Source organism: Miscanthus floridulus, chromosome 2 (assembly GCF_019320115.1).
Source record: "Miscanthus floridulus cultivar M001 chromosome 2, ASM1932011v1, whole genome shotgun sequence".
Taxonomy (NCBI): Eukaryota; Viridiplantae; Streptophyta; class Magnoliopsida; order Poales; family Poaceae; genus Miscanthus; species Miscanthus floridulus.
The window spans coordinates 9,155,814-9,169,237 of NC_089581.1; the positions used below are offsets into that span (position 1 = coordinate 9,155,814).

The following is a 13,424-nucleotide window of genomic DNA, read 5'->3' on the forward strand; positions in this document are numbered from 1 at the left end:
TAAGATGCTGCTACTCAACTGCGGTTATCCATGCTATTTGCCCTCTTCCCTTACTGGGACGGAAGCTTGACCTGGTAAGACACCAATCTCTGCCCTACTTAGCTGCCATAAGACCATCGTATCATTTTCTTGCTATTTCTTCTTGTTAGCTTGGTATAATAATCTCTCCTGGTTTGTAACCTAATTCACTGGTGTTGAGAACGGATGGGTTGCTTTGGGTTTTAGTAGGATCTGAGATATGGTGAGCACCATTTGTTTACTCGCCCACATGTCGTTTGATGAAATGTCTCACCTAATAAACAAATAAACAAGTGAACCTTGTATCTTGGTTTTTACTCATCATTGAATTGTTGGAGGTGTTACTGCTGCCTCTCTGCTTGCAAATATATGCTTTTGTGCCTAAGTGTTCCTTCTGAATGTTCTATTGCTAAGTTGATTTTTTTTACAATTAGGATGTGAGTAGTGACTCGATCTGATTGCTACAATTATGTTGTTACCATGCAGTTGGTGTCACTTCCAACAAGCATTCTATAGGAGGAAGAAAGCTGTTAGTTTCATGTGATACAACTGATGCTGAAAATGATGCACCTCAGGTGGCCCCTAGCATCCCCTCTGATCTGCAGGTAGAATTCTTGGCTAAATATAGACTGAATCAAGTAATATGAGTGCTGACGCTACTTGATCGTGTGACTTCTAAATTCTGACCCCGTGAATTCCCATGGTTTCAACATGGCGTGTTATATGTCTGGTTCTTACAATTTGCTTAATGTTTTAGGTGCACGTACATTGGCTTTACCAGAAGCGTGGTGGTGTGCTGGACTTCCAGATTAAGTTGCTTACCATATACAATATTTGTTATGTCTATGATTTATGATTGGGGACGTGACAGAGATCTTGTTTAGATTAAGGCATGTAGCTGGTAGGTTATGAACAAAAGAGAATTACTGATAAAATTTTCTGTACAAGGTGTGGTCATTTGTTAGTGGTGCTGACTTGAGAACTAATACAAGTATTTGTTCATTCTCATTTGTGATCTCTTGTTGAAAACAAATAATATCACATTGTTGTCTCGCAAGCGCACACTCTACTGACCGATTCTGGGTTCTGCTGTATTCACTGAAACAACGAGTAGATAGGCTGCAAATACAAGAGTTATTTCGTACCAGTGAAGCTGACGCATCTTAATTGCTTCTGACCAAATGTTTAGCCCTTGTCTAGTTCCACCAATTTTGCACCTCTAAATTTTGCACAGTACAAGATTCTCCATCACATCACATCACATCAAATCTTTGAACACATGCATAGAGTATTAAATATAGATAAAAAAAATAAATAATTATATAGTTTGGTTGTACTTTGGGAAATAAATGTTTTGAGCCTAATTAGTCAACGGTTGGACAATTATTACCAAATACAAACGAAATGCTACAGTACCGCTACATTGATGTGTGCTTTTTAGATGTCCAAAGTTTGAACAACTAAACACATTCTTAGTAGCAGCAGTACTATCATATTCTTCTTGCCACTCATAATATGAGCCCTTGTTTAGTTCGCGAAAAGTTTTCACGAAAAGTGCTACAGTACCCATCACATCGAATATTGCGATACGTGCATGGAGCATTAAATGTAGACGAAAAAAAACTAATTGCACAGTTTGATTGGAAATTACGAGACGAACGTTTTGAATCTAATTAGTCCATGATTGAACACTAATTGTCAAATAAAAACGAAAGTGCTACAGTAGCCAAATTTCCAACTTTTCGTGAACTAAACAAGGGCTGATTTTGTCTTACATATTTTCAGGAGACTACTGAGGATATGAGGACAAGTGGAGAAGCACTAGCATTCATTAGATTTGAGGAACAGGATAATGTCAAACTGTAGAAGTAAGCAAGTAGCCCTGATAGAGGAACTGTTTTAGCCAAATTATTTATAATGGATCAATTGCAATTGCAAATATTGTCCGTAACATATCTTTTTTCATTGGGTTGTTTTCATGTGTATCCTGAAATACAACCGTGACGTTAGCACGGGCACTATACTAGTCTCCAAGCGAAAGGTGACAAGGCACATGCATAATCCTTATTATAAATAAAAAAAAGGCACACGTGTAACTCTACATTCTTTTTTTTCATAATTTAAACCGATTTAACAAGGCATGGAATGATATTATTTGAACGAGGAAGAAGCTATGCAGCTCATTCCAGAATTATTCAGGAAGCGAAACCCTGTTCATTTGGGTAGATTTGGCTTATAAGTCATGACTGAAAGTACTGTTGGCTGGTTTGGTGTGAGAGAAAAATATTGTTCGTTGACTGATAAGCTATGACTTATAAGCCAGATATGAGCAAACGAACAGGCCGAAGGTCATCCAGCACCTCAGCTCGCTCACACTCGTGCCACTCCCGGCGCTGTGGGACGATCTGCAGCGCCCCCAGCTCCTGCTCATCGTCCCTGACCTCGCCGTCAAGCAGGTGCACGTGCCTCAGCGACGGCGACCTCTTCATGATCATTCTGACAAAGCCTGTTTGCCACCCCAATCCTTCGAAGGCCGTGTTTAGTTGGAGGCCGATTCGGCGCCGCCGGATTCGGCGGTACTGTTCATGCACTGTAGCGTTTTGTTTTTATTTGGTAATAATTGTCCAATCGTTGACTAATTAGGCTCAAAACGTTCGTCTCGTAGAGTACAACCAAACTGTGTAATTAGTTTTTGATTTCGTCAACATTTAGTACTCCATGCATGTACCGCAAGTTTGATGTGACGGGGAATCTTCTTTTTGCATAGTGCCAAATTCTGGAAAATGGGGGAACTAAACATGGCCGAAGCCTGCCACAACAAGCTCCTTCAGGCGACGGTTCTGATGTTGCTGCGCATCGGCGTCCAGACTGTCACAAAGATCACCTGAGCCTCGCTGCTCCGAGTTGTTGTCAATCTGTCAGATTTCAGAACAGTTGGGTTTACAGTTAGGCCTGGGCCTAGTTTAGTTGCCGAAAATGTTGGCAAAACGACAAGGTAGCATTTTCGTTGTTATTTGACGATTAATGTCCAATCATAGTCTAATTAGGCTTAAAAGATTCGTCTCGTGGATTTCGTCTAAACTGTGTAATTAGTTTTATTTTTTATTTATATTTAATGCTTCATGTATGCGTCCAAAGATTCGATGTGACGGGGAATCTTGAAAAATTTGACGTTTTGGAGGGGAACTAAACAGGCCCTTGGTTTAGTTCCCAAAAATTTTCACCCCAAACTATCACATCGAATCTTGCGGCATATGTATAGAGTATTAAATATAGATAAAAAAAACTAATTGCACAGTTTGGTTGAAAATCGCGAGACGAATGTTTTAAGACTAATTAGTCCATGATTAGCCATAAGTGCTACAGTAACTAACATGCGCTAATGATGGATTAATTAGGCTTAATAAATTCGTCTCGCAGTTTCCGGACGAGCTATGTAATTAGTTTTTTATTAGTATCCGAAAACCTCTTCCGATGTCCCCGAAACATCCGATGTGACATCCAAAAATTTTTATTTCGCGAACTAAACACAGCCTTAGTATTTCCAACATCCATGCGCATTTGTTTTCAGTAAGTTTGGGCTGTGTTTAGATCCCAAAAACTTTTCCAAAAAGTGTTACAGTAGCCATCACATCGAATCTTACGATACGTGCATAGAGCATTAAATGTAGACGAAAAAAAACTAATTGCACAGTTTGGTTGAAAATCGCGAGACGAACGTTTTGAGCCTAATTAGTCCATGATTGAATATTAATTATCAAATAAAAATGAAAGTGCTACGGTAGCCAAATTCCCAGCCAAATTCCCAAATTTCACGAACTAAACACAGCTTTGGTCAAGAAAAAACGTACATGAACATGGAACGATTCCAAAGCTGGTGCTGCAATCCATAGTACGTCCTAGTTCACTGGGACATTTGCGATGAACAGTTTTTTGAGCTGACCACCAGGAACAACAAAAGGTTCGATCCACATCTGTATACATAAATACACAACGGTTTTTACATGACACAGCAATGTCAATACACAATTACTTAAGTATGCATAAGAGAGAAGAGATGATTACTCACCCGGGGCCCTTTGAACTGCAGAACAAGGGAATCTAGCGGTGGGATCCTTTTGAAGAATTTGCTCGGTGGATATGTCCTACTAGTACCAGATTCATCGTCGATGTTATATTCGGTCTGTAAGTAGTCCAAGCTCACATGCCTAAGGCGAGGCACCTCACCATAGGATAACTTGGTTGGGCGACCACGGCAAACGAAAGTCTCAAGACAAGGCAGAGACATCAGACATCAGATATATTTTCCCAAAGCAGCACCAATCCACTTGTAGACTCTTTATCTTCGACGTCGGCACAAAGAAACGTAGAGCAGCTTGGCAAACATGAGAAGATGTGATTTTGAAATCCCTTAGCTCTATGCAGTTTCTAAGAATACTACTGATGATTCCCATATATGAACCTGCACCCAATGTGAGTTTGGTGAGCCTCTGTACTGTCAGGCAGTTCCATGCACAAAGAGGCTGGCAGTTGGATAGCACAAGCCGCTCCAGACGAACGTTCTGGTATCGATCCAGCTGCTTGAGGTCATAGCATACGCAATAGCCATCAATAATAAGCTCGAAGTCCTCAACACCCCACTTGGCAATGGCTGCAGTGACCCATTCATCAATGTTTTCATGCCAACGTCCCAGCATTTGTAGCCTCAGCTTGTGGACAGGTCGGCGCTGACGCACATTCTTTGGGGCCAGAAGAAATGCGTTCACCTGCTAGACATAGCGCCTCATGGCTCGGCGCTTGTAGCGTTCCAGGATGGCACTGAGAGGCCTGATCTTGGCCATCCAACGCTCATGCCGAGCCTTGATGGCATAGATGCCGGTCAGCTTGTGCATGTTCTTCTCTGCCTCATACGCTGCCTTAGCCTCCATGTTAAGACGTTTCAGGTGGTGATAGCGTGGTGGGAGGATGTCATCGACAGCGAGGTTATAGGATGTCGGCAAACGCCGAGGAAGATCACGCCATCGCTTCGATAGGATGGTGGTTGTTATTGTTGACCGTATGTCCAGCTTGTCAATAATCAAGATGAGTAACTCGTCAGGTAAGCTGCTGATCCTGTCCTCATGACCGGTGCATCGTCTCTCTCCCATGCGCACCTGAAATTTTGTTTTGGTATAAGGAACAACATGGAAAAAAGTAAAGCACAAAATTTCATATTGTTTACACCAAAATTTGGTAATCTTATCCTAAAAATAAAGAGATCGGCTGATGATGTCAAAAAACAAAAAAATCTCTTAATTGGTGGATATTTGGGAGCCGGTCAGGAAATATTTTTCAATTTTGGAGAAGCTCGACGTCCAAGATCTCCTCATGTGAAATAAGGAAAAAATCAAAAGGATCGAGGAAAGTGCACGTGTCATGACTTGAGAGAATTATTAGAGATATTCTCACACATGGCAGATTATTATATTCGGCCAAGTCTGAAAGATTTGCTAATATATGAAATATTTGAGAAAATCGATGACATACAACATCTTGAAGTCGGCCTGATAGAGATATCACGTAAAGCAACAAAAGAAATGTTATTGGCAGAATGATGTGTTTGAAAAGCTATACATGCATCACGTATGTGCAACAAAGGAAAGTGAATATTATTCTATTCAGATATGGCGTCCAGATGCACATCGACAATGCAAGAAGCAAGGACTTGTATCATATACGTGTATATACATGGCCGATTAGATGTTGTGTCCATATACGGTTCGGCAAAGGTGGCATGTCTACGTACTGAATCTATGCCGGTTGAGCCGAACGAGATAAGGACATGAATAGAAGCTTTATTAGCGAGGACTCTGCATGAGGAAAATTAGAGTCTATGTATTTTAATATTTCCTTTCATTTAGATATTATTGTTAGGTAAGTTATGTACGTAGCTCATCAGGATCATTACTGCAGGGTATAAATATGTACCCTTTGCTCCTTGTAAAACATACAATCAATCAAATACAAGTTACTTACTTTTTTTTTTACTCCGGCCACCCCTTAGGAGTAGGAGTAAGGTAGATCTCGGCGAGTTCTTCAGCAAGTACGGCTGCATCGATCCGGTCGACCTCCACTGCTTGTCTGTAAGTACCGTCATGGCTTATACTTCTGTTCGTACGGCTACATCGATCCGACCTCCATTGCAACTCCGGTATAAGCTAGTTATCGACTCTTGTCTAGTTCAAGTACGGCTGCATCAATTCGGTCGACCTCCACTGCTCGAACTAGATTAAGGTCAAGTTATCGGCTCCATCTAAGGATGACGTTCCTTCGGATAGATTTATTAAGTTATCGATATTACTTATTACTTCCATTATTCATTTAATTACATCAATATTACTTCGCCTGATTGGGATTGATCTAGATCGGCCTTATATCCTGTTTAACCCATCATTTGTTAATCTGAATTTTGATCTAATCTGTATCTTAAAACGATGAGTTATGTTTTATCGACCGTTTTATGTCAATCTTGATCGCGCATAGTATGCGGTCAATGCATGTTTTGTCTTGAGTAGATCCGTTGGCTAGCGAAAACCGTTCCATGGCCTGTTATCACGGCCTGTGTGATTCTGTATCACACCCCCAATTAGCACCATGGAGTGGGGATCGTTATTTGGTAGATCTGTTCCTGATAGAGCATGACCTTAACTGTGCGCTATGCCTGAATCGGCTGTTTTAGCCGATATCGAGTGTTTTCACGAACAGTTCATGTCACAAGACCGTTGAAGTAAAGATATGTTATAAGATGTGTTAGCCCCGTGATCTTATTATTGTATTACAGACTGTATGATTCTGCCTCATGCCTCATTGATATTAGTAATAAGTTAGGATCATTGAATCTATTGTTGTTTCTACAGCCTGCATGATTCTGCCTCATGCCCCAGTAGTCACAGCGATAGATGAGATCTAATATGTTCATTAGATTTATCTTTATTAAATGATTAAATGATGACGAACTGTTTCTTTTATATAAAAAGGATTCAGTTATTTGCAATTATTGGCTTAGCATAAATTAATCATTGTTGACATCCTTTTGTCATTGATCAATATTTGTCTAAATAATGATATTCATCCTAAACGATAACCGATTCTTCTTACACAACCCCATAAGCTTTAACTGATTTATTCTTATGAATATGCTGGAATCGACTATTTAGTCGATCTCTTTCATATCGACTCTCAGAGCCGCATATTCGGGATTGTCTGGTAACACCGGCACGTTCCGCCTTAAATTACTGATTAGCTTTCTCTTCTTGACAATTGCAGGGCAAATTAACTGGTACGTCTCAGGAGGAGTATGCAGGATCGACCATCCCTATGCTGAAGCTAGGCGGATCTTCAGCTCAATCGAGCGGACTCTTCCGACTTGCTCGTGTGCCCTCGGCACGGGACGAAATTTTATGTCGACACATATCAATACATGAGTCCCATATTTTTCTGTTTCCAGGTACACTCTAAACGATAACAGGATCAAGGTCGTGCATAACAGATGTCCCAATTGACCAATTTTAACACATAGTGATACTATACTGGCAAGTAGCAACCTTGCAGTTAAACAGAAAATGTTTTATATAAAACAAAAAACTGAAAATGAACTTGAGCTTACATTGTGTCTGTTCACAATCCCGCAGTGACGGGCAAGGTAGCAATGAAATAAAAAAAAATGACTTATAAAAAAAGAAAAAAAATGAAAAAGTGTCATGCCTTCAGGCTGATTATTCCACGAATCTAAAACATCATGCATGACCTACGAACACATAGTTGAAGACACGCAAAACGTGGACGAGGGCAGGAAGAGGGGGGCGACTGGCGAGGGAGTACCCGTTTAGAGGGCGCGGCGGCGCTGACGGCGGAGAGGTCAGAAGCCTTCCGGATCCGGCGGTAGCGGCAAGGAGGCGCCTCCGCGGCCATCGGAATCGAGCGGTGTGGCTGTGCCGCTGCGGCTGCTCATGTCGATGCTGAGGAGGAGGAGGCGATGATCGTCGTCGGGGCTCGAACTCGGCACGTGCCCAGTGGGCCCTTAATCAACTCCAAGACGACGAACTCCACTTTCCCCCACCTGCAAAAGCCCATCCAGCCCACCGGCCCAGGCCCACAACCTCGTCGTCGAAAAGGAAAATTCCAAACGGTACCAAACCCCTCGCCGCGCGATTGTAAATAACGCGCTCGCTCTCTCTCCACACGTTTCCCTCGCTCCCCTTTCCATTCTTTCTTTTTTTCCCCACAGTTGCGGGCGGCTCCACCTCTGCCCTCACACTTACCATACCACCCACCCCCGCTCCGCCTCGTTAGGGTTTCTCTGGGGTTTTGGACCGCGCCGCCACGCTCCCCGCGTCCACCGGATCGACACCATGGCCGCCGTCGCGCCCGCTGCCGTACGTATCCTTGAGAACCCTTTGCAGCTCCACCCTTCCCCTGATTTGGTTGCGTTTTTTTTGGGGCGATTTTCCGAAGGTTTTGGTGCCTTTTTTGGACCAGCGAATAGCTTGGTTTCTTAGCCGCAGGCGATTTGTTGGTGAAAGCACAGGATTATGGACTTTTTTTTGGCGTTTCGTGTTGATTACAAGCGCCGACTGTGGAGTGTGTGGTGTTCTAGTTTTTGTTGTGAATTTTGTTCTGCGCTGCTGTTCCTCGATCCTAGTTTAACTCCGTGGTTTAGAATTCCCTGCTGAATCCGTGATCATCTGGTCTGTGTATTTGGAAGCTCCTGGATCAGAGTTTTCCCTTGACTTGATTTGCGCCAGATGTTGCGGATTTACTGCAGACGCTGTCCCTGGTGGATCCCAAGAGCAAAGGTGGCAAGGGCCCAGAGACGAAGGACAAGGTATATTCCGCTTGCCTCCCCGTGCAATTCCAGCGGCAGCAGCCCTCCAGAGTCTAAGTTTTGAATCTTTTCTGCAGGGGTCGGGAGGGCTGAATGGTGTGCCCAAGGGTGAGGTGGTGTCTCTGAACCCTCCAGCGTCCTCAGCGGAGCCATGGGCGCAGCAGGATTACAAGGATGCTGCCATGTACTATGGTGCCTACCCTGGAGCTTACTACTGTGGAGGTGAAGCAGTGCTGTTTATTAGTCTGTTAATATGCCTGTTTCTAGTGGATTAGCAGTAGAAACTGCAACTGTGTAGTTACATGTTGATCCCGAACTCAGAGCACTCGCCTTTAACTCTGTCTTAGGTTGGGGTGATTATTCCGGCTACGTGAGCCAGGATGGAGGGGATGCACTTTCCCCTGTGAGTATTCATCCCCTTCTTTACATCTCATTAAGCTTGTAGACACTCATCTCCATAGTTCAATACATTGTCCACCCCATTAGTTGGACACAGCAAATGAAAGTCGTGCTCACAATTTTAGTCTGTACAAAGTGTACTTGGATTAATTGGTCTTGTTTGTTTCTCCTCAGGGTGTTTATGGGGACATGTACTGCTATCCTCATTATGGTATTGCTGATGGTCAGATTTATGGATCACAGCATTACCAGTACCCATCCACATACTACCAGCCAAAGACTACTGCCAGCAAACCAGTATACAAGGCTAAAACTGGCAAATCATCTCCTTCGATACAAGAAGATGTTTCTACTGCGATTGCTGCTGATAAGCAGCCTGTCTTGTTGGATTCCTCCAAAACCACTCTGAAAAGCATTGATGATGTAAAAGGTCTGAAGAAGGAAACTTTGCCTCTGAAACCAAATGGCCGTTTTGGTAATTACCAGAATCAAGGTAGCAAAACGGCTTACCCATGGTCTGGTGGCCGTACCTCTTCAGAAAAGCATCCGAAATTCTCGGGTGGGAATCCTACATCGACAGTCTCTAATAATAATAAGGTATAGTCAGAATATGAAAGTGCATGGACTTTGTCATCTATTATTGAGCTTACTCCAGAAATTGTGTTACTTACTGAATAGTGAATACTGATCGTTGATAATGATCCATGTACCACATAACTTTATTAAATTTCTGTTCTGTCTAGACCTAATGATCAGTATCTGGGAAAGAAAGATAGATAAACCAGCACTACAATTTTTTGCGTTATAATCAACTTATTGATAGGTTTTGTGTTATTTTGGGGCAATGTAAGCTATGTTCAGTTGCATTTTTAAGTGAAATGTACATACCCTGCATACTTTCTTAGTTTGCTGTATGGGCATCAACTGCTTCTGAACATGGGCATTCTTGCAGGGCTTGCATGGGCAGAACTCTTCAATGGGGCTGCCATCTGCTGGGTGCATGAGTTCAATGTACTCTGGTAGTGGAATGTACAACACAAACACTTATGCACCTAGCTTTTGGTATGGTTCTCATGTCTATGGTCCTGGGCTGTATGGTGGGTGGAATGCGTTTTCGAATGGGAAGTACAGGCCAAGAGGAAAAACCTACGGATCTTATGGTTTTGGCAATGGGAACTTGGATGGTTTGGATGAGTTGAAGCGTGGACCAAGAAGTAGTCTGTTTAAAAGCCAACAGGGTTCTGGAGCAGCTGTTGATGCAAAAGGACAGGAGCCTCCCAGCAGTGATGCCTCTAATGCTGTTAAGCAGGAACAGTACAACCTTGCTGATTTTGGTGAGACCTACTCAGATGCCAAATTTTTTATTATTAAATCATACAGTGAGGATGATGTTCACAAGAGCATTAAGTACAATGTTTGGGCAAGCACCCCTAGTGGAAATAAAAAGCTGGATGCTGCTTATCAAGAGGCTAAGGAAAAATCAAGCAGTTGTCCTGTGTTCCTGTTGTTTTCTGTAAGTCTGAACCTTATCCTCTATTAAAGAGCCTTTTTTCCCCTTCTGTGAACCTGTGTGTAAGGTTGGATGTTGATGCTACTTGTCTTCCTCGATTTTCCAGGTTAACACCAGCGGACAGTTTGTTGGTCTGGCTGAGATGGTGGGTCGGGTTGATTTTAACAAGACAGTTGAATACTGGCAGCAGGACAAGTGGACTGGTTGCTTCCCTGTCAAGTGGCACATTGTGAAGGACATTCCTAACAGCTCGTTGAAGCACATCATTCTTGAGTATAACGAAAACAAACCAGTTACAAACAGCAGAGATACGCAGGAGGTGAGTTAAGTTCCTTTCAGTTTTTCTCTTGTTTTGTCAGTTTTCTCCACTGATTGTTGATGGTAACACATTGTAGCAGAAATTCTTGATATGCATGAATCAGGAAGCCAGTACTCTCTTAAGAGAAATGGAAAATTGCCCTTCAGATTTTTATGTCTAACTCTTTTAATGTTGCGGTAGCTAAGTTTTCCCATACTTTTTCATGGTGTCTGCAGGTTAAGCTTGACCAAGGCCTTCAGGTTTTAAAGATTTTCAAGGATTATGTCTGCAAGACATCCATCTTGGACGACTTTAGCTTTTATGATGATCGTGAAAAGATAATGCAGGAGAAGAAATCAAAGCGTCAGCATCCAGTTGAGGTGTGAGTGACTACCAATCTACTTCATGTAATGAGCCCTCTTCTACTGCAGTTGTATGAATGCTAGCACTTGCAGTTTCCCTTGTTAACCTGAGAACTATGAAAATCTAGCTTATGTTCCCTAATATTTCCTTCGAATATGTACGGGTTATATGCAGCAATGGAGGTTCTGTAGAATTGGTTTGAGCATTTTTCCTATTATAAGTTCATGTGGATTGGCAATTTGGCACTATTCAGCCCGTTTCATGGTATCCATCAGTAGCGTTTACCCTTATTTGGATGTTGAGAAACTATTTCAACTGCCATTTTCACCCTGCAGGTCATGAATAGAAAGTTGGCAGCCACCAACATTGCTGAAAATCAAGCTACTGATGGGAAGGAGAGCCTGCAGAAACCTGAGGCCATAGGGGAACAAAACGCTGTGGTGGACAATAGTGTGGAGGCAGTAGCTGTTAATGGTGTCGCCCCAGAAGATATTAAGCCAACAACTGAAGAGGCGGCCGTTGCAAATGGCTGTTAATTTTCACTGCATGCCATCAGCTATTGGAGCCTGGTCCAAGGAGACACCTTTTGTGCCGCAGAAGCTGCTGGTGTTCAAGTCATTCAAGATTCTGCTATGTTTTTTTCTCTCTTTGTTTTTCCTTTGCAATGCTGCTTGATTGCAAAAGGGTGCAGTCTACGGCGATTCTGTATCCTGCTAGGTTTCTCGTTGGTTTCTCGAATGTACCATTTTCACAGTGGTTTGTTGCATTGTCATCTAAGGTGGTTAGATAGATATTAGCTGTTCTTATTCCAGAGTTCTGTCCTTTGTCTTACGTTTGGAGTTGTACCTAGGTGTGGAGATGTGAAAGGCCCTGGTTCGTGGGCTCATGGCATTGGGTTAGATGAACTGAATTGGAGCTCCAATTCAAACACATGTGGAAATAGAAATGAGGTCCAGTTGTGGATTTTGAAGCGAATGTTAATGGTTTTGATCTTTTGGGCTAGGTGTTATCTGAATTTTGGAAACACCGATCTTTTTCTGTCATATACATGTTACAGCGTGTTGGCCTTGGTTTAGGTTACTTCAGTTCTCTGTTGCTTTGCCAATTTCCTCCATAGCCTGCAAACTGTTGATGGTCACGTAGTGAAATGGGCTTTGAACCAGTATCCATATTCGATTCTGGCATGTCGTGGGGTATCGATATTAGGGATGCCCAACGCAAGAAAATTAGCACCCATGCTGACTTCCCCAGTTCTTCAGATGGCTCGAGACGTATTAAAAGGTCACACCTAACCCTAAGGCCGTGGGCTCTGTCTCGTCCGACCACAAGGCCGCGAGCTCCGTCTCGCCCGACCTCGAGGCCACGGCTCCATCTCGCCCGACCCCAAGGACGCGGTTTCATCTCGCCCAATGTCGCGGGCTCCGTCTCGTCCGACCACTTGGGTGCGGGCTCCAGTCTCGCCCGACCTCGAAGTCGTGGGCTCCGTCTCGCCCGACCCCATGGGTGCGGGCTCCGTCTCGCCCGACCCTAAGGACGCGGTTTCCATCTCGCCCAAGGTCGTGGGCTCCGTCTCGTCCGACGGGGACCCATACCGCCGCCAACCACTCCAGGTCCAAGCGTATGGGCCTGGATCAAAACTCTGACGCCAGGGAAGAGGCCGGCACACTTCGATATAACCTGTGGCCATGATTGGCCATACCTGGGGATTCACATCAAGAACAGTGTCGGACGTGCTGGTGCTATTCTGCCTAACCTTCATAAGGACGCTGATAGGCGCGTCAGTTCATCACGACGTCCGCTGGGATAGAGTGGAACGCTATGACCGGCAGATGGCGCCTACGCATGGCGCCAGTGACGAACAGGGCCGCGACATGGAGCCGTCCGTGTTGACATCTACAGGATCGGCGGGACCCGCATGAAGGAGAAGAAGGACCCGGCGACCCTGGAAGCCTTCTTCTCTCTCTCATCTCCTT

The 13,424-nt window shown here is 43.6% G+C and overlaps 1 protein-coding gene and 1 pseudogene across 4 annotated transcripts; one reads left to right on the forward strand and one right to left on the reverse strand.

Annotated features, from left to right (window-relative positions):
* Window positions 1-2,191: 2,191 nt before the first annotated feature.
* On the reverse strand, window positions 2,192-8,141 carry LOC136516490 (uncharacterized; annotated as a pseudogene).
* A 133-nt stretch (window positions 8,142-8,274) lies between these two features.
* LOC136516466 (YTH domain-containing protein ECT3-like) lies at window positions 8,275-12,496 on the forward strand. 4 transcript variants are annotated; one of them, XM_066509869.1, is made up of 9 exons: window positions 8,275-8,436; window positions 8,802-8,881; window positions 8,959-9,103; window positions 9,229-9,284; window positions 9,455-9,877; window positions 10,233-10,793; window positions 10,897-11,109; window positions 11,325-11,468; window positions 11,787-12,496. In XM_066509869.1, exons 1-9 carry the CDS (start codon window positions 8,409-8,411, stop codon window positions 11,985-11,987), a joined length of 1,851 nt encoding a protein of 616 aa, XP_066365966.1. In that variant the 5' UTR covers window positions 8,275-8,408; the 3' UTR covers window positions 11,988-12,496. The 4 variants fall into 4 exon arrangements, with proteins under 4 accessions (XP_066365966.1, XP_066365971.1, XP_066365977.1 ...); XM_066509874.1 differs by having other exon boundaries at window positions 8,275-8,432; window positions 8,822-8,881; XM_066509880.1 differs by having other exon boundaries at window positions 11,325-11,495; window positions 11,787-11,925.
* The last annotated feature ends 928 nt before the right edge of the window (window positions 12,497-13,424 follow it).

Excerpts from the sequence above, each read along its gene's own strand:
- LOC136516466 (XM_066509869.1), top strand. The coding sequence starts at position 8,409 with ATGGCCGCCGTCGCGCCCGCTGCCGTAC. Across the intron at positions 8,437-8,801 it reads CGTCGCGCCCGCTGCCGTAC|ATGTTGCGGATTTACTGCAG; the intron begins GTATCCTTGAGA and ends GATTTGCGCCAG. Across the intron at positions 9,104-9,228 it reads TGGAGCTTACTACTGTGGAG|GTTGGGGTGATTATTCCGGC; the intron begins GTGAAGCAGTGC and ends ACTCTGTCTTAG.